The sequence below is a fragment of the Oncorhynchus mykiss genome, chromosome 13, assembly GCF_013265735.2.
Source record: "Oncorhynchus mykiss isolate Arlee chromosome 13, USDA_OmykA_1.1, whole genome shotgun sequence".
Classification (NCBI taxonomy): Eukaryota; Metazoa; Chordata; class Actinopteri; order Salmoniformes; family Salmonidae; genus Oncorhynchus; species Oncorhynchus mykiss.
Window position 1 is genome coordinate 51370307 of NC_048577.1, and position 23977 is coordinate 51394283.

At 40.6% G+C, this 23977-nt stretch overlaps 2 protein-coding genes across 3 annotated transcripts in view; both read left to right on the forward strand.

Annotated features, from left to right (window-relative positions):
* LOC110486735 (adhesion G protein-coupled receptor E5) overlaps positions 1-3685 on the forward strand; it is a 29614-nt gene extending 25929 nt beyond the window's left edge. For both annotated transcript variants that reach the window (XM_036941440.1, XM_021558558.2), the window contains exon 19: positions 2675-3685. In XM_036941440.1, the coding sequence (XP_036797335.1) occupies positions 2675-2716 (42 nt within the window). In that variant the 3' untranslated portion in view covers positions 2717-3685. The remainder of the gene's footprint in view (positions 1-2674) is intronic.
* Positions 3686-21553: 17868 nt separating this feature from the next.
* LOC110487554 (prostaglandin E2 receptor EP1 subtype-like) lies at positions 21554-23807 on the forward strand. Its single transcript, XM_021559466.2, has 2 exons — positions 21554-22500; positions 22741-23807. The coding sequence occupies exons 1-2, from the start codon at positions 21583-21585 to the stop codon at positions 23002-23004; spliced, it is 1182 nt and encodes a 393-aa protein (XP_021415141.2). The 5' UTR covers positions 21554-21582; the 3' UTR covers positions 23005-23807.
* The last annotated feature ends 170 nt before the right edge of the window (positions 23808-23977 follow it).

The following is a 23977-nucleotide window of genomic DNA, read 5'->3' on the forward strand; positions in this document are numbered from 1 at the left end:
GTATTCATCCCCCTTGGCATTTTTCCGATTTTGTTGCATTACAACCTGTAATTTATATAGATTTTTTTATTTGGATTTCATGTAATGGACATACACAAAATAGTCCAAATTGGTGAAGAGAAATTTTAAAAATTAAATCAAATTTAAAAAACAGAAAAGTGGTGCGTGTAAATGTATTTACCCCCTTTGATATGAAGCCCCTAAATAAGATCTGGTGCAACCAATTACCTTCAGAAGTCACAGAATTAGTTAGATTGCACACAGGTGGACTTTATTTAAGTGTCACATGATCTGTCACATGATCTCAGTATTTATACACCTGTTCTAAAAGGCCCCAGAGTCTACAACACCACCACCAAGCAAGCGGCACCATGAAGACCAAGGAGCTCTCCAAACAGGTCAGGGACAAGGTTGTGGAAAGTACAGATCAGGGTTGGGTTATAAAAAAAATATCAGAAACTTTGTACATCCCACAGAGCACCATTAAGTCCATTATTACAAAATTGAAAGAATATGCCACCACAACAAACCTGCCAAGAGCGGGCCGCTCACCAAAACTCACGAATCAGGCAAGGAGGGCATTAATCAGAGAGGCAACAAAGAGACCAAAGATGAGCTGCCAAACTCGACAGCAGGGAGATTGGAGTATCTGTCCATAGGACCACTTTAACGCCACACAGCTGGGCTTTATGGAAGAGTGGCCAGAAAAAATACATTGCTTAAGAATAAAATAAGCCAACACGTTTGGTGTTCGCCAAAAGGCATGTGGGAGACTCCCCAAACATATGGAAGAAGGTACTCTGGTCAGATGAGAATTGAACTTTTTGGCCGTCAAGGACAACGCTATGTCTGGTGCAAACCCAACACCTCTCATCACCCCGTGAACACCATCCTCACAGTGAAGCATGGTTGTGGCAGCATAATGCAGTCGGGATGTTTTTCATCGGCAGAGACTGGGAAACTGGTCAGAATTTAAGGAATGATGGATGCTGCTAATTACAGGGAAATTCTTGAAGGAAACCTGTTTCAGTCTTCCAGAGATTTGAGACTGGGGTGGAGGTTCACCTTCCAGCAGGACAATGACCATAAGCATACTGCTAAAGCAACATTTGAGTGGTTTAAGGGGAAACATTTAAATGTCTTGGAATGGCATAGTCAAAGCCCAAACCTCAATCCAATTGAGATTCTGTGGTATGACTTAAAGATTGCTGTAGACCAGCAGAACCCATCCAACTTGAAGGAGCTGGAGCAGTTTTGCCTTGAAGAAGGGGTAAAAATCCCAGTGGCTAGATGTGCCAAGCTTATAGAGACATACCCCAAGAGACTTGCAGCTGTAATTGCTGCAAAAGGGGGCTATACAAAGTATTGACTTTGGGGGGGATAGTTGTGCATGCTCAAATTCTGTTTTTTTGTCTTATTTCCTGTTTGTTTCACAATAAAAAAAGATTGCATCATCAAAGTGCTAGGCATGTTGTGTAAATCAAATGATACAAACCCCCAAAAAATCTATTTTTATTACAGGTTGTAAGGCAACAAAATAGGAAAGATGCCAGAGGGGTGAATACTTTCACAAGCCACTAAGTCATATCTCTGTTCAGATGGACCTACAAACTGTACTGTTAGGAGATCTGAAAAACCACGGTCAATCGATGGGAAATATGATTACACTCTTTGGTAAAGTGTTTATCTTTAGTCTTGGTAGAAAGGGTACAAATAGAGAGGTTCAAGACCCTCGTAAGACATCACAGTAAAATAGAAGGATGTATTGCAAAAGGAAATAGTCAAATGGTAGTGTACTAGGAAAGATGGGTTAGTCTGTGGACAACGGAGGGTTGGAATTAAGATTAGAGTGTACTGTATATGTGAGCGAAGATAGCTGTGAGTAGCAGTAGAATAAGTATTGTTGGCCGTTAGTTTTCTCCAATCAGGGGAGGATTGATAGTGCTGAAAAATAATATATAATAATAACAATAGGGGGATTAGAAATTAGACAAAAATGTTCTTGATAGAATCCAGAATCTGTAATATTATTAAGGCTGATCTGCAAGTTAAAGTTCTGCATAAAATATTACATTTACTGTATTATACAAAGGATATAAGCATATTAGAATATTTAGATACAAGTCAAATGTGCAAACATCCAAACTTGAGTACTTCAATCTCAATTTCTCAGAGGGCACCCTCTTATCAGGTTAACGGCCAATTTGGAACATTAGTTTTACAGCGCATTGTAAAATTCTCACTTCTTCCCCATCCAGAGACATCTTTAATGAATCAGTCCATTCATTTAATCATTACTGACCATGGTTTGGGACATCGTGTTCAGGCCTGAGCAGAGGTGTGATCAGTCTAGTCATTTCCTTCAAGTGAGATTGCTCAAAGGCCATTTTAAAAACCTTTCAAAGCACAACAAAGGAGGAAAAGAACTGTCATTTTTGATCATTTCCATAAAATAGGCAGACGTGTGATTCTGGGCCAGAGCCGATAGTCCCTAAAGATAATGAGGTGGGTGAGGAAGGTGTTAAGTCACGCATTTTGTCTGGCAGGTGAAAGAGAGAGACAGCAGAACCACTTGTGCATTAATAATGAAGGACTGTGATGACAGAGTCTGATCAAAAAGCAACTGATTGATGTTGTTGTCTGTCTTTGCCCTCTCTCTGTCTGTGTCCCCCAGACATCCAAGAGCGCACAGAACACGGGAGAGTCTCAGATCTAGGGGGCTGGGCGCTGGTTGCTGGACATGACCCCATGATGCCTGACCTCGTGACCTCCTAGCAACACCTGGGAGTTTTATAAAACCATAATCACCCTGGTTTTATGACAGGCATAAGTTAATGCTTGCCTGGTCCCAGATCGGTTTGTGCTGTCTTGCCAAAAGAGCACAAAAGGACCAGGATAGATTGATGGGATGGTTGATGTCTGTTTTTTTTGTGACAACTATATTTCGCTTTAAGCAGTATTGTGCACATTTTTTAAAGATTCTATAAATATTACTGTACTTTCTCGTTGTGCTGGCCTCGATATTATTTTAAGCTAAAACTCCAAAGAGTAACGTTATTTATTGTTTTACACTGATTTTCCTATTGACAGTTTCATGTGTCTTTTTCCAACCTTGATATTCTTTGGATTATATAATGCTGATGAGAAACCCCCCTCCTACTGTAGAAGAGTGGACTAGTCCTGCATGGTTTAACCAGGGACAACTCATCATGGATTATTACATTATGCATTATCCAGGTACTTTCTCTGATCTTAAAATACATAACAGATGAAAGCAACAATTTATTTAAAAAATAGTCATAAGCTATCATGGTTTTATTTATTTTTAAATCATTGTTTAAAACAACCATCAAAGGTCGAGTTGTGAGAGTCAAATTGAAATCATGTCAGATTGAAATGGATATTCTGTGTCTATAGTTTTATTGTATCTCAATTTAAAAAAAAGATCAACCAAAAAATGTACAAGAATCATGATTATGACTGCTACATCGTTTCTAGTAAGGTGTGCATCCTGTCAAATAAGAACGAATTAAAATTATTGTAAATATTTTCTTAGTGAAGATCATTTGTATGATTGTTTTTTTTACTGGGAAATGGCATGCTTTTACCACTGTACTGTAACTTCTCTGATTTTAGACTTTATTTTCCATGCAATATTTTAATTCAATAAAATTAAAATATTTTATCTGTGTAGCTTGATATTATTTTGTTAAATATGGTTCAAGATACTGTATATCTAAAATGTATTTCTGTCTCTTTTTTAGATTAAGGCAACTGCCGTATGTGTAGTCTACCAGAATCTGATGTGGAATTGTTTTGAAAAGGTTTCTGATTGGTTCAGAACTGTTTGTGTTAGTACAGACGTCAAACTCTGAATGGGTGGGGATAGAGTCTCCATCAGATTGGCTCAAAACAGCGCCCTCTGTCAGTCATCTAGAGTGTATATATAAATCATTGAATGAAGGTCATTATCAAAGCCTGCAACCCCAACTTTCTCTCTTCTCCTCTCCCTGTATTTACCCTTCTCTCCAATCCTCCTCTATCCCTCTCTCCAACTCCAACTGCCCTTTGTGTTAGTGCTATTCCCCTGGCCAGGGGTCCCATACAGAGCAGAAGACGGATAGGAATACAGAAGCACTTACTTCCCTCTCTCTGCGGTTAATTTCTCTCTCTGCTGTTCATTTCTCTCTCTGCTGTTAATTTCTCTCTCTGCTGTTAATTTCTCTCTCTGCTGTTCATTTCTCTCTCTGCTGTTCATTTCTCTCTCTGCTGTTCATTTCTCTCTCTGCTGTTCATTTCTCTCTCTGCTGTTCATTTCTCTCTCTGCTGTTCATTTCTCTCTCTGCTGTTAATTTTCTTCACCTGCTCAGATGGAACACAATCACCCCACTGGGCATAGCTTCATAATTTCAATGTGGAAATGTGTGTAATATTTGGTTAAAACGTTGATCCATTACTTTTCAACCTTTATTCACCCACTCAAAAAGACAGCCAGAAGTGTGTGGAATTCCCAATGTGTTATCAACCATCTAACAACCATCTAAAAGCACAAAATTCCAATTGAAAAACAATGTTTGATTTTTGGTGTAGTTGTCATCAAAATCTGTTATCAATGTGGTTTCAACCATTTAAATAACAACAAAGTTCAAATTGGAATACAATGTCAGATATTTTTTATTTATAAAACAACTTTACGTGTTATCACGGTTATCACTGATTTATTTCAGCTTTTATTTCTTTCATCACATTCCCAGTGGGTCAGAAGTTTACATACACTCAATTAGTATTTGGTAGATTGTTTAACTTGGGTAGCCTTCCACAAGCTTCCAACAATAAGTTGGGTTAATTTTGGCCCATTCCTCCTGACAGAGCTGGTGTATCTGAGTCAGGTTTGTAGGCCTCCTTGCTCGCACACGCTTTTTCAGTTCTGCCCACAATTTTTCTATGGGATTGGGGTCAGGGCTTTGTGATGGCCACTCCAATACCTTGACTTTGTTGTCCTTAAGCCATTTGGCCAAAACTTTGGAAGTATGCTTGGGGTCATTGTCCATTTGGAAGACCCATTTGCGACCAAGCTAACTTCATGACTGATGTCTTGAGATGTTGCTTCAATATATCCACGTAATTTTCCTCCCTATGATGCCATTTATTTTTTGAAGTGCACCAGTCCCTCCTGCAGCAAAGCACTCCCACAACATGATGCTGCCACCCCTGTGCTTCACGGTTGGGATGGTGATCTTCAGCTTGCAAGCATCCCCCTTTTTCCTCCAAACATAACGATGGTCATTATTTCCAATCGGTTCTATTTTTGTTTCATCAGACCAGAGGACATTTCTCCAAAAAGTATGATCTTTGTCCCCATGTGCAGTTTCAAATGGTAGTCTGGCTTTTTTTATGGTGGTTTTGGAGCAGTGGCTTCTTCCTAGCTGAGCGGCCTTTCAGGTTATGTCGATATAGGACTTGTTTTACTGTGGATATAGATACTTTTGTACCTGTTTCCTCCAGCCTCTTCACAAGGTCCTTTGCTGTTATTTTGGGATTGATTTGCATTTTTCGCCCCAAAGTAAGTTGATCTCTAGGAGACAGAACGCGTCTCCTTCCTGAGCGGTATGACGGCTACGTGGTCCCATGGAGTTTATACTTGCGTCCTGTTGTTTGTACAGATTAACGTGGTACCTTCAGGCGTTTGGAAATTGTTCCCAACGATGTACCAGACTTGTGGAGGTCTAAAAAATTTCTTTCTGAGGTCTTGGCTGATTTCTTTTGATTTTCCCATGCTGTCAAGCAAAGAGGCACCGAGTTTGAAGGTAGGCCTTGAAATACATCCACAGGTACACCTCCAATTGACTAAAACGACTGTCAATTAGCCTATCAGACGCTTCTAAAGCCATGACATAATTTTCTGGAATTTTCCAAGCTGTTTAAAGGCACAGTCAACTTAGTGTATGTAAACTTCTGACCCATTGGAATTGTGAAACAGTGAATTCTAAGTGAAATAATCTGTCTGTAAACAATTGTTGGAAAAATTACTTGTATACTGCACAAAGTAGTTGTCCTAACTTGACTTGCTAAAACTAAAGTTTGTTAACAAGACATTTGTGGAGTGGTTGAAAAACGAGTTTTAATGACTCCAACCTAAGTGTATGTAAACTTCCGACTTCAACTGTACATCACAGAAGACTGAAATATAACAAAATGGTTCGACAAAGAAACTCCGGATTTTCAGGTTTATGTTCATTAAAATATCAATAACATTCCACCCATGAGGCCACTAGAGGGTGATTTGGTCATTTGGCTGCAGGATAGGGCTACCTTAGATTTTTGGTTGAGATGAAGACATGAATCCAACATGTTAATTATTAACTCGTAGATTAAATTTGAAATAAACCAAAGCTTGAAACCCTATGCCTATTTGTATTGTCTAGTTTTAGTTGAACCCTGGTTTGAATTCAAACAATAGTTGTTGATGACTTCACAAATGCTATAGGCCTAAATAGTATCGTTGATGATTATGCTTTATGAAGTATGGTTACATTTCATTTGCTCTGTTAAACCTACACTTTGGAATGACTTTGATAGCAACAGTGAATCTATTTAGTTAAGAGATCTCTCAATAATCATTCTCTTGATAGCACATTGGTGGTAGTCAGTGACAAATATAAAATCTAAGCAGGGCTCTGTTAAATCTCTGGAAAGGAGGCCAAAGGGATAGCTGTAGAAATGTCCAGTAGGTGGTGCTTCCCAGACAATTTTTTTCTGATAGTGGGTATAACATTGAAGATCTGACGTTGTTTCAAAAGTAGAAATTCAACATATTTTATACAAGGATTGAGTCAAAACGGTTGGCTGGTATTTCCTCACCCATCTGAGCATTGGCTGTGAATGCCCTTACCCGCTATGTACTTATAACTGATTGGTTTGGTTTTGCCCACTATAGTGCTGTCCGGTCAGAACATGATGTTGAGGCCCATACTGAACACTTGGTAATCAACACAATCACACAGACACAGCTGATACCCTCAAAGTTCTTTATGTGTGGTAATCCAAATTACTTCAAATCTTACTGTTGTGGTTCTATAAGGGAAATATATGCACACATGTAAACAGTATTAGTTAAGTGTTATAACTGTGCAATATACACATGTACATGAATAAATGGGAAATGGCATTACACTTACAACATGGGGTCATACCCCAAACAGAAGCCATGGATTACAGGCAACATCCGCACTGAGCTAAAGGCTAGAGCTGCCGCTTTCAAGGAGCGGGATTCTAACCTGGAAGCTTAAAAGAAATCCCTCTATGCCCTCCAACAACCCATTAAACAGGCAAAGCGTCAATACAGGACTAAGATCAAATCGTACTACACCAGCTCCGACGCTCGCCGGATGTGGCAGGGCTTGCAAACTATTACAGACTACAAAGGGAAGCACAGCCGAGAGCTTCCCAGTGACAAGACAGCCTATAGAGAGGAGGTCAGAGACCTGACCGTGTGGTGCAAGGACAACAACCTCTCCTTCAACGTGTGATCAAGACAAAGGAGATGATTGTGGACTACAGGAAAAGGAGGACCGAGCATGCCTCCATTCTCATCGACTGGGCTGTAGTGGAGCAGGTTGAGAGTTCCTTGGCGTCCACATCAACAACAAACTAACATGGTCCAAACACAACAAGAGAGTTGTGAAGAGGGCACGATAAAACCTATCCCCCCTCAGGAAACTGAAAAGATTTGGCATGGGTCCTCAGATCCTCAAAAGGTTCTACAGCTGCACCATCGAGAGCATCCTGACGGGTTGCATCACTGCCTGGTATGACAACTGCTCGGCCTCCGACCACAAGGCACTACAGAGGGTAATGCATACGGCCCAGTACATCATAAGGCCAAGCTTCCTGCCATCCAGGACCTCTACACCAGACGGTGGCAGAGGAAGACCCTAAAAATTGTCAAAGATTCCAGCCACCGTAGTCATAGACTGTTCTCTCTGCTACCGCAAGGTAAGCGTTACTGGACCGTCAAGCCTTGGTCCAAGAGGCTTCTAAACAGCTTCTACCCCAAGCCATAAGACTCCTGAACACCTAATCAAACGGCTACCCAGACTATTTGCATTTCCCCCCACCCTTCTATGCTGCTGCTACTCTGTTATTATCTATGCATAGTCACTTTAATAACTCTACCTACATGTACATATTCCCTCAATTACCTTGACTAACCGGTGCCCCCGCACATTGACTCTGTACCGGTACCCCCTGTATACACCCCCTCCCTTGGATGACGATAACACTCTGACCCGAGTGGGCGGGTGCAGTGTTCAGATTGGTTGGAAATTGGTTGGTTGATTTGGTTGATTGGTTGGAAATGGCAGGGCTTTGATAAGTGAGGAATAATTAAGCTGAGCAGCCAAACTAAAGGGACTGAAGGGAAATTGAAGGGACTGTGAGGGGAAGTTAGGTAGAAGTAGAGAGGAGAGGAGCAGGATGGCCTGTTTCTACAGATTGTCTATGTAGAAAACTCGGTACCATGATGACATAATCTTGTAGTTTAAATTTCTATCCTCAAGTCAACTGTTTAAATGAATGGTTTTAACTACCTTTCAATTATATTACTTTACTACTACTATCCTACTAATCAAGCCACAAGGCATCCCATCGAAGAGGCTTTAATAAAACCCATTAGACTACAAGATGGAGTGGATGTGGAGACAGGCCAATAGACATCTCATGATCTCATTCCCTTTTCACAGGAATAATAGCCTAATCTTATCAGGCTCAAAACCCTTGTGTCACGCCCTGACCTTAGAGAGCCTTTGTGTGATTTGGGGTGGGCATTCTATGTTTTGTTTTCTATGATTTTGTGTTTCTATGTTTTGGCCTGGTATGGTTCTCAATCAGGGACAGCTGTCTATCGTTGTCTCTGATTGGGAACCATACTTAGGTAGCCCTTTTTTCCTCCTTTCGTTGTGGGTAGTTGACTTTGTTTGTGGCACATAGCCCTTAAGCTTCACGGTTGTTTTTGTATTGTATTGTTTATTGTTTTGTCGGCGTCATCCTCCTAATAAAAAGGAATATTTACGCTCACCACGCTGCGCTTTGATCCTATTCATTCGACGGCCGTGACACCTTGTTTTTTCGTCAATGGTCTAGTAGAAATAATTTCTTTGACAATTCAGGTCATCAAACTTTTCAAGACCTCAAAGAATTATATAATCTCCTAGGGACTTCCTTCTTTCTATTTTTAACCTTAGGCTCCACTCTGCTCTAAAAGCCTAAGGATTACCTGGGATTCCCTTATCGCCACACATCCCCTGGATGAGACTCTTTTGAATACTCTCAAATCTGTTGGCCTGGTCTCCACTCTCTCCTTCAAACTTAACTAGACCGAAAAAAGTGCACCTGCGGTTACTTCCATCTGGAACAGTTAGCTCCTATAATTTGGAGAACAGGTCAACTGGAAGGTGATGTAGAACAATGTTTTCTCATAATTATACACTATATTTTCACTTCTGAATAAAACTTGGATGATAATAACTTCAACGGTTGAACTCTTGATTCAGTATTCATACCCCTTGACATATTACATATTTAGTTGTGTTACAGTCTGAATTTAAAATGGATTACATTGATTGTTGTCTCACCCATCTACACACAATACCCCATAATGACAAAGTGAAAATTTGTTTTTAGACATTTTTGCAAATGTATTGAAAATTAAATACAGAAATATCACATTTACATAAGTATTCACACCCAGATTCAATAGTTTGTAGAAGTACATTTGGCAGCGATTACAGCTGTGAGTCTTTCAGGGTAACTGTGCAAGATTTGCCAATTATTTTCGATATGTTTCAAGTTCTGTCAAATTTCTTGTTGATCATTGCTAGACAACCATTTTCAGGTCTTGCCATAGATTTTCAAGTAGATTTAGGTCAAAACTGTAACTCGGCCACACAGGAACATTTACTGTCTTCTTGGTAAGGAAATCCCATGTAGATTTGGCCTAGTCTTTTAAGTTATTATCCTGCTGAAAGGTGAATTCATCTCCCAGTGTCTGGTGGAAAGCAGAATGAACCAGGTTTTCCTCTATAGGATTTTCCCTGTGCTTAGCTCTATTCCATTTATTTTTTATCCTGAAACACTCCCCAGTCCTTAACGATTACAAGCATACCCATAACATGATGCAGCCACCACTATGCTTGAAAATATGTTTTATTGGATTTGCCCCAAACATAACCATTTGTTTTCAGGACAAAAAGTGAATTGCTTTGCCAAATTTTTTGCAGTATTACTTTAGTGCCATGTTACAAACAGGATTCATGTTATGGATCATTTTTTATTCTGTACAGGCTTTTTTCTTTTCACTCTGTCAGTTAGGTTAATATTGCAGAGTAACTAAAATGTTGTTGATCCATCCTCAGTTTTCTCCTATCACAGCCATTAAACTCTGTAACTGTTCTGAAGTCACCATCAGCCTCATGGTGAAATCCCTGAGCGGTTTCCTTCCTGTCCGACAACGGCGTTAGGAAGAACACCTGTATCTTTGTAGTGACTGGGTGTATTGATACACCATCCAACGTGTAATTATTAACTTCACCATGCTGAAAGGGATATTTAATGTCTGCTTTTTTTTAACCCGTGAACAATAAGTCCCTTCTTTGTGAGGCATTGGAAAACTTCCCGGGTCTTTGTGGTTGAATCTGTGTTTGAAATGCACTGCTCGAATGAGGGACCTTATAGATAAGTGTATGTGTGGGGTACAGAGATGAGGTAGTCATTCAAAAAATCATGTATAACACTATTATTACAAACAAAGTGAGTCCATGCAATTTAGTATGTAACTTGTTAAGCATATTCTTACTCCTGAACGTATTTAAACGTGCCATAACAAATGGGTTGAATACGTATTGATTCCAGACATTTCAGCTTTTCATTTTTAATTAATTTGTTTAAATTTTTTTTAAACATAATTCCACTTTGACAATATGGGATACTATGTGTAGACCAGCGACAAAAAACATATTTTTAATTCAAGCTCTAACACAACTAAATGTGGGAAAAAAGAAGGGTGTGAATGCTGAGAAACTGTACATGTGATTTTGGGAATGCTCAGTGGTCTCTGACCTCTGCACATACATTAAATACCTTCTTCAAACCTTGATAGAGGTAAATGTATATATGACGCCTCGCCTGTTTTACTAGGAATTCATTTTGACATTCTATTGGATTCGATGAAATTGTTCGTGTGCCATAACTGCTGCCAAAAAATGCAATTCAAATAAAGTGGTTTGATCCAAAAACGTATTTTTCAATGTTCCTGGAAAGTATCCTTTTTTAAACATTGTTATTCTAGAGAAGTCCACAGCTAAGCTGCATGGCTCAGCTACATAAGCTTTAATCTCCACCATCAAAGACCTTTGTTGGGTAGTAATATTATCTCTCAATGGTTGTATCTTGAACTGCTCTATCAATCCCTCCCTACTTGCTCATGTTTTATTGCTGTGCAAATCATGTGACTGTTATGTCTTGTTAGATTGAGTGACACAATACGTTGGCAAATGACATTGAAACAACGTTGATTCAACCAGTTGGTGCCCAGTGGGACAGACCTTTTCAAAACGTCATTGTGCTGTATTGTGGGTGAACACATGGAGGGAAGGACTGAATGGAATGGATGTCTCTTATACACTACAAGTTTCTGGATGAATAATGCCAGAGACGTGGGCAAGTGACTCCTTGCATCAAGGATTTCAGCAGCGCCAGCAACAACAACCACAGGGCACCAACAAGATAGAATCATATTTCCATTAAAAAAGCATCAGTGTGTAGAAAATAGATGGGTTGCTTTTTAAGCCAATCATAAAGCCAGCAGAAATTGGATACACCTATTTGATTTATACACCCCAAATCGCAGAGCAATCCTTAGTTAACCTCTACAGGATTGGTGTGTGTGTGTCCCCACAGCCCCACGGGACAGTTAACCTAACGTAGACTAATATGATTAGCATGAGGTTGTAAGTAACATGAACATTTCCCAGGACATTGACATATCTGATATGGGGAGAAAGCTTTAATTCTTGTTAATCTAACTGCACTGTCCAATTTACAGGAGCTATTACGGTGAAAGAATACCATGCTATTGTTTGAGGAGAGTGGACAGTTATGAACTTGAAAATGTTTTAATGAACCGATTAGGCACATTTGGGTTGTCTTGATACAACATTTTGAACAGATATGCAATGGTTAATTGCACGTACACTGTTGTCATCTAGTGGACAAAATCTAAATTGCGCCTGGGCTGGAATAATACATTATGGCCTTTCTCTTGCATTTCAAAGATGATGGTACAAAAGAAATAAACAATGCATTTTTTTGTTTTTCTTTGCATAATGTTTTACCAGATCTAATGTGTTATATTCTCCTACATTCTTTTCACATTTCCACAAACTTCAAAGTGTTTCCTTTCAAATGGTATCAAGAATATATATATCCTTGTTTCCGGTCCTGAGCTACAGGCAGTTAGATTTGGCTGTAATTTTAGGCAAAAAAAAAATAATTGAAGTTGGATCCTTAAGAGGTTTTAAAACATTAACAAAGCGGTTTGTTCATTTACAGCTGGCTCCAGATTTCTCCTTTAAGGTTGAACATTCAAGGTGACTGCTTATTTCTAAACTTCACGAAAGGAGGTAGGATAAATAAATGTAAGCTCAAATGAGAACCCCAGTCAGGAGTTGACTGAAGCGAGTGGCTCTCTCTGCTGCTCTGTCTTTTGTTGCTATGCTACCTGGTTTTGTTTTGTTGTTCTTTCTCAGGATTCCCCACAGGTGCCTTGGAGACTGATGGAGAATATGGAACTGCTGCATCTCACCCAAAATCCTCTCAGGCACAGCCAATTGAAGTGCATGCAGGAGGAGACAGCATCACGTTCCTCTGAGCTAGACTGCTACTCAGGGACAGAAAACAAAGATAAATTAAATGGCTTTATCACCAAGAGATTCAGGAATGTAGAGGGACTGTCCCGTTTTGTTTACCTTGCCTTTGCGTTTACCTACCAGACCTGTAAAGAAATTAACAAAACATTAAGATTTTATGTGGAAAAAATAAATAAAAATAAATCTGTTCTGTCTAGTAAATGGTCTGAAGGTGGTTTTGAATGTTTGCAAATTGTTTTATCTGATACTTTATGAAAACGTTTAATTATGGGTGCTCTACAGTTCCTTTTGAAATGTAATTGTCTACCAATTATCTAATATCTACCAATCAAATTTTCTAAGTTCCATGAAGAAGCTATTTTATCTTATATTTTATTTATATTTTATCTCCTCACAAAGTAGTACTGTGAAACAACAAAAATATTACCATTCAAACAAATCTGTATTCTTCCCTAAAAGATATTGTATCTTAGAAAATTACCTGAGCTGCTAATAAGAGACAGGAATGAAAAATGTATCTAATATGTTACTTGACAGCCTTTTTATACTGAAACCAATTAGAATTATTAGTGGAGACAAAAAGGTGACAGGACCACACATCTGACCCCCTGCAGCCCAACTGTTACTTATAATCGTTATCACAGACAGACCAGAGACTTTATTAGGCAGAACATCCTGGTGATGATGTCTGTGATAAAGAGAAAACATGAGAAAATATGTGAGAATTATAAATAGATGGACAGTAGGAGGGCTCAGACACCCAGAGAGAAGATTATGCAGGTCCTGCGGGCGAAGATCCGATAAAAGCGTCAGAAGAGTCAGAGAGGGGGGTGGGAAGGGGGAGAGAGAGTGGAGAGAGAGAGGAGATATAGACTCAGAGAGAAAGAGAGGAAACGAGTGTCACAATGAGTGTCTCAGTGACTGGACTATGGTAATGAGAGAAGAGACGGTGCTCCTCTGCCTGCAGAATTGAGTTTGACAGACCCATGCTGGCACAGCTGCAGACGTGAGGCTGATTTGGGTATCGGATGGGTAAGACCTTCACACCTCATCCATCAATCCTGCATTCTGTATCATTCCACAAAGTGACATTCATATGAAGAACCATGCCCGATTGATGGTGTAAGGTAAGTGTGATTAACTCAGGAATAATCATGTTATTATTATTTTAATTCGCTATGCCACAATTAGGTTCTAATTGGCTGTCATCTCATCAATCAAAATTGGAGGGGGGGGTTACTAAGCTAACATTTGGAATTGTTTTAAGATGGTAATTTAGCTATTTGATTTAGAATTGTAGAAAGTATATATAAAATAGATAGAAAATTATTTTATAAAATATTGAATTTGGCCCATACCACTATAGCTTATAGAAACGCATTGAATAACACATTCAAAAATGAAAGAAAAGAGAGTAAAAAAATAAATCATAAGAAATACGGTTTTGAAGTGTCTGTCCTATATCTAGGAGATATCTGTTTTTTTTTTTTACACATATTTAACCCCTTATTTTTGTTGGCACAAAACTACCTCCATACTTCCATGAATTTGTTTGGGTTACCTTCAGAAGAGCCTACTCTTTCACAGTGGCGTCATATTAGTTTGTAGCCCAAACGGTTCAGAAGCTACAGACGGTTTCGTGAGAAGACCCTTTTTAGGGATGTCTCCTGGTCTGACAAACAGCACTGTAGCGCTGCCACTTTCCACTGCAGATGCGGAAGGACAACATAGGTGGATTAAGACATGCAAAATAACAGATATCTCTAAATGTAAGGATTTTTATATGGATTCTTGTATTATGTTAATTAAATAGTGTATTTCTAAATACATTCCAATATTCAACTACTTCTATTTTCAAAGAAAAACTATAAAAATAGTTACTTCAAAATGTCTTTGAAAGTAAGTGAAATACCCTACATATTATTTGAACCCCCATCTGTTGCATATGTATTGTAGCTACTATAGCGCTTCTCAAGTTTGTGAGGGGAGGAGATGTGTTTGCAGTTGTTATAGCATGGTTGCATCTGCAGTTAGGGTTGATAGGGAGCACTTGTGTACTGTGATTCAAACAGGAGCACAACGCAGTAAAGAGAATCAAGGGGAAACATAATGTATTCACTTCAGATGACATGACGACTAATGGCTCGTCTTAGGTCATTGTCACTGCCCTGCCTCTACTAACATGAAGCCTGTGGTCTTATAATCAGGGAGGTTCTTTGTCAGTTTTACTTACTCTCTCAAGTTGAAATGTTCAGCTTTATATTCACCTTGGTTCCTCCGTGGATATACCTCCATTGGCAAGGAAGCCTCTAAAAGAAGGGGAGGGGAGTGACAGAGAGGGTGTAAAAAACTGCAGCAGAAAGAAAGAGGGATAAAGGAGTACAGTGAGAAAAGCTATCCAGCAAGTTTACAAAAGCTACTGATTGTAACAGTTGTCGTCTTCCTCTTCTGAGGAGTAGGAAATATCGGACCAATATGCAGCGTGGTAAGTGTTCGTCATATTTATTACACTGAACACAGGAAACAAACGAACAAGCGAATAAAGAAAAACTGAAACAGTCCCGAATGGTGAAAAACACTGAAACGGAAAATAACCACCCACAAACAAGAGTGGAAAAACAGGCTGCCTAAGTATGGTTCTCAATCAGAGACAACGATTGACAGCTTGCCTCTGATTGGGAACCATACCAGGCCAAACACATAGAAATATAAACACAAGAAGAAAACATAGAATGCCCACCCCAACTCACACCCTGACCAACCCTGACCAACGTGACACTGATTATTCCCATGCCCACCTGGAGATGTCATTTTGCTGTATTGTGCCAGGTGTAATTTTACCCCAGCAGAAGGAAGGAAGGATGTAATTTGCTGTTTGAAAAGAGCTGGCTCATGAGTGTGAAACATCATTATCCTCTGTCAGGCTAGCATGGCTGAAGTGGATTGGGCAGCTATACTAGCAGACTGTAGAGGAAATGAATGAAGACTTGAGTGCTGGCCATGTTCAGTGATGAGATCAGTAATCTTCTCATTCAAGTGTTGACTTGAGAGAGCAATAACCCTGCATCAATTTTCTGTTCTGAGATGCTCAGAAGTAACCTGTAAGCAATCTGTTTTTCACTCTCTTTCTTTAACCCGTTGAGACCCAAGCATATATCCAAATTAAAAATTATATATGCCTCTGATTATGAAAATAATTACTTTTTTGAATTTAAGTTTGTAGAACAATTTTCTGGAAACGTTGCAAAAATGCAACATTGGTGTCACGTTCTGACCTTAGTTCCTTTATTATGTTTTCTGTGTCTTCACCAGACAGAACCGTTTCGTTTTCGTTTCGTTCTTTCTCTTTGTTATTTTGTATTTTCGTGTTCAGTGTCTTTTCATTAAAAATGACAAACACTTACAACGCTGCACATTGGTCCGATCTGTCATACTCCTCATCAGAGGAAGACAAATCGCTTTATAATTGGGCTTCAATGGTACGTATGTGTATTAACACAATTGTGAAATACTATTAAAATGACATCAAAATGGATCACAAGCATGTACACATGATGGAAAATATGATGTCATGTATACACATTTGAAATGAAGTCATACTTTGTCTGAAATAGCCAAATTGATTCACTTGAACGATCCACATTTTTGTATTTTTCCACCAAAAGCATATATTTTTTCAATAATAAACTATTTTGTGTGTTTTCTATGTATGGAGAACATCTAACTTACTTTTAGTCATATTTGGTTGTCATTTCTAGCGTTGGGCCAGTAACCTAAAGGTTGCTGGATCGAATCCCCGAGCTGCCACGGTAAAAATCTGTCGTTCTGCCCCTGAACAACGCAGTTAACCCACTGTTCCTAGGCCATCATTGTAAATAAGAATTTCTTCTTAAATGACTTGCCTAGTTAAATAAAGGTTAAATAAAATAAAATAAAAATATACATTTATTTGGAGAGATAACCTTCTATCTTACTTCTTTACCATACATTGAATGGTCGTCATTGTAGGATTGTGACCTTATACACCACTTTATTTTTAAAGAGATACATTTTTGATATTTTGATGTATAGAGGTGGCATCAAAGTTACTCGTAAAGTATTTGGTTGTCCATATTTACAATAAATGGAACGGAAACAATCTCTCTAACTGGTCTGTCAATGAATTAATGTGGCCCGATGCTCCCTGCAAGAGACTAGGATGTGCAGGAAAAGACTAACATTACTCAAGGACCAAGCATACACAAAGCTAGGACTGAAAACAACCTCCACAAACCAGTCTGTTGGCCTGTAACTATTCAGCAAAAACAGCTGTCACTAAAATCAGACCCCAAAAATCATCCTTGGTTATCAGGTTAACCCATTCAATTGTTGGGAGCATACAGTATTTAGAGTGTGAGACTTTGTCTTTCTTTTTTATCAGCCAAACCATGAAACTAGTACTCAGTTCTGTGATGATGGGTAATCATCACCCATTCGCATGGCTATCTGCTCCCAGGGTGCCCCATGGGTCTTGTCATGTGTCATTTCTGTCACAACAAATACAGAGGACCTTGGAAAAAGGGATATGTATGCCTGGAGAGTGCAGAGTGACACTAAGGCAAATATTTGAGGGCAGGCTTGAAGTTATCGGGTTCGATGTGTGTGCGTGCATGCCTGGTGTGTGTAACTATGCATACATAGTGCATTCAAATCAAATCACATTGTATTTGTCACATACACATAGTTAACAGATGTTAATGCGAGTGTAGCGAAATGCTTGTGCTTCTAGTTCCGACAGTGCAGTAATATCTAACAAGTAATCTAACAATTCCCCAACAACTACCTAATACACACAAATATAAAAGTTGTGAATGAGAATATGTACAGTAAGTATATGGATAAGCGATGGCCGAGTGGCATAGACAAGGTGTAATAGATGGTATAAAATACAGTATATACATGTGATATGAGTAATGTAAGATATGTAAACATTATTAAAGTGGCATTATTTAGTGGCATTGTGTAAAGTGACTAGTGATCCATTTATTAAAGTGGCCAGTGATTGAGTCTCAATGTAGGCAGCAGCCTTTCTGAGTTAGTGATTGCTGTTTAGCAGTCTGATGGCCTTGAGATAGAAGCTGTTTTTCAGTCTCTCATCCCAGTTTTGATGCACCTGTACTGACCTCGCCTTCTGGATGGTCGCGGTGTGAACAGGCAGTGGCTCGGGTGGTTGATGTCCATGATGATTTGTTTGGCCTTCCTGTGACATTGGGTGGTGTAGGTGTCCTGGAGGGCAGGTAGCTTAGTCTCTGGAGAGTCTTGCGGTTGAGGGCGGTGCAGTTTCCGTACTAGGCTGTGATACAGCCAGACAGGATGCTCTTGATTGTGCATCTGTAAAAGTTTGTCAGGGTTTTGGGTGACAAGACAAATTTCTTCAGCCTCCTGAGGTTGAAGAGGCGCTGTTGCGATATGTGGTGGTAGTCATTTAGTTCAGTTATCTTTGCCTTCTTGGGTACAGAAACAATGGTAGCCATCTTGAAGCATGTCGGGACAACAGACTGGGATAGGGAGCGATTGAATGTGTCCATAAACACACCAGCCAGCTGGTTTGTGCGTGCTCTGAGGACGAGGCTAGGGATGCTGTCACACGCACATGGTTTGCAGATGTTAATGTGAGTATAGCGAAATGCTTGTGCTTCTAGTTCTGACAGTGCAGTAAATCTAACAAGTAATCTAACAAATTCACAATGACTAACTTATACACACAAATGTAAATGGATGAATAAGAGACAGCCTTGCAAGGGTTAAAACATTTAAATATTTTACTCACATCAACCACGGAGAAGGATGGGGGGGCAGTCCTTATTAGTGGGCCGCGACGGTGGCACTGTATTATCCTAAAAGCAGGCAAAGAAGGTGTTTAGTTTGTCTGGAAACGTGACGTCGGTGTCCGAGACGTGGCTGGCTTTCTTTTTGTTGTCCATGATTTCCTGTAGACCCTGCCACAAACGTCTCGTGTCTGAGCTGATGAATTGCTGTCCCTGTACTGGCATTTCACTTGTTTGATCGCGTCGAGGAAGGAATAACTACACTGTTTATATTCAGTCATAGTCCCAGACCTCTTTCCATGGTTCAGTTTTGCGCCAATGCCGCCATCCATCCACAATTTCTGGTTAGGGTAGGTTTTAATAGTCACAGTGGGTACAACATCTCCAATGCACTTCTTTATAAATGCACTCACCGAGTCAGCGTATAGGTCGATGTTGCTCTCTGAGGCTGACCGGAACGTATTCCAGTCCGCGTGATCAAAATAATCTTGAAGCGTGGCTACCGATTGGTCGGACCAGCGTTGAATGGTTCTCGTCACTGGTTCATCCTGTTTGAGTTTCTGCCTATAAGACGGTAGGAGCAAGATGGCATCGTGGTCAGATTTGCCGAAGGGAGGGTGGGGGGGGGCTTTGAATGCATTGCGGAAGTTAGAGTAGCAGTGATCGAGGATTTTGCCCATGCGCGTAGTGCAATTAATATGCTGGTAGAATTTAGGTAGACTTGTTCTCAAATTTGCTTTGTTAATATCCCCAGCTACAATAAATGCAGCCTCAGGATATATGGTTTCCAGTTTGCAGTCCAGTGGAGTTCCTTGATGGCCGTCTTGGTGTCTGACTATAACTGACGAGAATTATTTTGGTAGATAAAATGGCAGGCATTTGATTGTAAGGAATTATAGGTCGGGTGAGCAGAAGGACTTGAGTTCCTGTATGTTGTTATGAATACACCATGAGTCATTAATCATGAAGCATACACCCCTGCCCTTCCTCTTCCCAGAGAGGTGTATTCAGACCCCTCTCAGACCCCTCAACTTTCCCACATTTTGTTAAGTTACAGCCTTATCCTAAAATTATATTTTTTCCTCATCAATCTACACACAATACCCCATAATGACAAAGTGAAAACAGGTTTTTAGATTTTTTTTGCAAAAAAAAAATAATAATCTAAATATAATTTACAGAAGTATTCGAACCCTCTGCTATGAGACTCAAAATTGAGCTCAGGTGCATCCTGTTTCCATTGATCATCTATGAGACGTTTCTACAACTTGATTGAAGTCCACCTGTGGTAAATTCAATTGATTGGACATGATTTGGAAAGGCACAGACCTGTCTATATAAGGTCCCACAGTTGACAGTGCATGTCAGAGCAAAAACCAAGCCACTAGGTCGAAGGAATTGTCCGTAGAGCGCCGAGACAGGATTGTGTCGCGGCACAGCTCTGGGAAAGCGGACCAAAAAACACCTGCCGCATTGAAGGTCCCCAAGAAGACAGTGGACTCCATCATTCTTAAATGGAAAAAGTTTGGAACCACCAAGACTCTTCCTAGAGCTGGCCACCTGGACAAACTGAGCAATCGGGAGAGAAGGGCTTCGGGACAAGTCTCTAGCCAGGGACCGGACTTGAACCTGGTCAAACATCTCTGGAGAGACCTGAAAATAACTGTGTAGAGATGTTCCCCATCCAACCTGACAGAGCTTGAGAGCATCTGCAGAAAATAATGAGAGAAACTCCCCAAATACAGGTGTGCCAAGCTTGTAGCGTCATACCCAAAAAGACTTGAGGCTGTAATCGCTGTCAAAGGTGCTTCAACAAAGTACTGAGTAAAGGGTCTGAATTCTTATGTAAATATGATATTTCCGTTTTTATTTATAATAAATTAGCAAAAAAATCTAAACCTGTTCTTGCTTTGTCATTTTGGGGTATTGTGTGTAGATTGATGAGGGGGGGAAATGTAATCAATTTTAGAATAAGCCTGTAACGTAACAAATTGTGGAAAAAGTCAAGGGGTCTGAGTACTCTCCGAAGGCACTGTAAGTGTTTGGATATGGTTCCTGAAAGGGCACAGAGGCAAAGAAAGCACCAGGCAAGTTCCCATTAGTGTCTCATTACAGACTTTTCAGTGCAATCAGGGTCTGTTCTAATGCAAAGTTAAAATCCTCAAGAGTCCTACAGACCACCTGTCACACATAATCACTCAATGAGCCTCCTCAAAGGGAATGCTCGTAATCACACAGGTGCACTTGAGATATCTAGGAGTTCTGTTAAATTAAATTAGTACGTTACGAATTACAATTCTTATTATGTCATACATTTGCAAAAGGGACAATGTTACAAATGTGCAAAACATACAATATGTTATGAATTTGCTAAAAGTATGATATGTTATGAATTCTAGCTAGGTGGCTAACGTTAGCTAAGTTAGGGGTAGGGTTAAGTTTAGGAGTTACGTTAAAGGGTTAAGGTTAGGGTTAGCTAAAAGGGCTATGGTTAGCTAACATGCTAAGTAGTTGCAAAGTAGCTAAAAAAGTAGTAAGTAGTTGAAAAGTTACTAATTAGCTAAAATGCTCAAGTTGTCCGTGATGAGATTCAAACTCGCAACCCATCCATCCCAACTTAAGCAATCATCTGTCTTATGTACCCATACCAAACGTAACATATGATAGAAATTTGTGTGCCCTGGATTTACATGTACTATATTACATCTAGTCTATAAAACCAGGCTGGATTACATAGATCTAATACGCAAGTGCGGTTTGCTTACAAACATTTGAACCAGTCTTCAACTTAATATCGCTCATTCTTTGCAGATGGCATTGAAGCTGAATACTCCTTGCTCCTCTATGACATCATGGCTACAGTCTCTGCCCCCTCCTCTCCCTCTGTCCTCCATCACCTCCCAGAGCTCAACTTCTCCTCCTGCCCCTGTCCATCCATCCAGACCCTGAATGCCACCACACTGCCACCCCTCATCAACCCTCCCTCCTTTGGATTGTCCTGTTTCACCATGACCCTGGGTGGCCTCTCCAACCTAAGCGCCCTGGGCATCCTGGCCAAGTCCTATGTACGCTTCAGACATCGGGCCAAAGCTCCGTTCCTGTTGTTAGTGGGGGCTCTACTGCTAACCGACCTGGCTGGTAATTTGATCCCTGGTGCCTTTGCCCTCCATCTGCACCTGGGTCAGAGTCGGAGGCACAGGGTGGCTGCAGGAATGCGTGACACCACCGAGCCTGCCGGGATGTTTTGCCAACTGTTCGGTGCCAGCTTGGTGTTCTTCGGCCTGTGCCCTCTATTACTGGGCAGTGCCATGGCCGTGGAGCGTTGTATGGGCATTACCCAGCCCCTCCTCCACTCTGCCCTGATCACGGTGGCCCACATGCGTCTGGCTGTCCTCCTGCTGTCCTCCCTAGCCCTGCTGCTGGCCGGGCTCCCCCTGGTGGACGTGGGTAGTTACACAACCCAATTCCCTGGTACCTGGTGCTTTCTGACAGTCCACGGGCCGCTCTCCACGGCTGACGCCACCCTGGCCCTCACCTTCTCCGGCCTGGGGCTCACGGCGCTCAGCCTCTCCCTGATTTGTAACACCCTGAGCGGGCTGGCTCTGCTGCAGGCCAGGCTCAACTCCCAGGGCATCAGGACAAACACTACAGTAGCACCAGTACGATATGGAAGAACCTCCTCCTCTCCCCTACGCTCGCTGGATGTAGAGATGATGGCCCAGTTGACAGCGATCACAATGGTGTCCTGTGTGTGCTGGAGCCCCTTTCTAGTGAGTAGCTAGAGCCTCCACTGACATTTGACCTTGTTTATACTGTAGATGGTTTAACATTGGTAGCCTGCTTATTGTAGACAAGGCTTTTGCTTGTTTAAAAACAGACACATAAGTGTTTCTAAAATTAATAGTAGGATACAACATATTCACCTCATTTATTCAGGCCTGTCTCATATATACAGTGTGCCACAGTGGCTTTTATGTCCCTAACATAGTGGCTTTGTCCACCATCACCAGATCTCCATCTCTCTGCTGGTGGGTCAGTTCTGCCGCGGCGGGCGAGGCTCCAGCCACACAGTACGTCAGTCAGAGAAGCTGGTTCTGTTGGGCCTCCGCATGGCCACCTGGAACCAGATCCTGGACCCCTGGGTCTACATCCTGCTCAGACGGGCTGTGCTGCGCAGGGTCTTCCAGGTCCTCCAGCCAGACTCCAGGTCCACCCTGACACAGAGCAGCTCCTGCACTACAGCCTCACGCAGACAGGGGATTGGACTACACTGACCCATGAATGTGTGTAAAGATATTCCCATTTGTGGATACACTCTCTGTGATGAACTGAGAGAGAACTCAAAAACACCAAGTGAAACAGGTTTGAGATACTGCACATCGATGCATAGCCCTACAGTACAAGAATGTGGACATATACTCATAGCAGAAGAGCAGTTGGCAGTCATGGGATAGTCAATTCATAAACACATTAGATGTTTCACTTAGTTTGGTGACCTGTAAACACCTGCAAGCGTATCAGTCTCTAATTTGTATTACTGTATTTGTGTTGAAATGCTTCTAAACAGTGAAGAAGAGGCCAAGCGACAGGGTTTACTCCGTCCAAAATCTTTCCATGAAAATATGACCACGAAGTGAGGAATTTTTGAATGGTCAATGAGTGTCAAATTTGGTCAGCAAAAAAATGTAATTGCTAATTTGCTACGTGAGGCATATTTGATCGAATATACGTTTTGTAATGGTTAGGTTGTTACACGTGGTATTTCGGCAAATTTGAAAAAAAGTTATTTATATCCGAGTTGTACCTGTTGTTCACACGCTTTTTATGCACTCTCATTGGCTAGAATGGTCCCACCTGATCTCGCCTCCCGCACCTGCTTTACATCTTTGAGGACATGTATTTCCATTGTTAGAGCGGCCTCTTGACTATCTTGTCAATATAATAGATAATCTTTGTTGTAACCCACAAGACTGTAATGTTTATGTTTACTTTAAATGGCCGCATGGAATTGCTTCCTTGTGATTCAAAATAAACAGCTGCTCCTTCACAAAGTTTCATTTCAACATTTGTTGAACGAATTAGGCTACTCTAGAGGTCAAAGCTATTTGACTCAAAAGGAAAGTATAGCCTACCCGAGAGCCTCTGTATGACAAAGGTAGAGAATAGATCAGGGCTTTTTGCATCACACACATATATCGTATCAGTAGGATATCTGTATACAGTACACAGTATTTGTTGAATGTGATT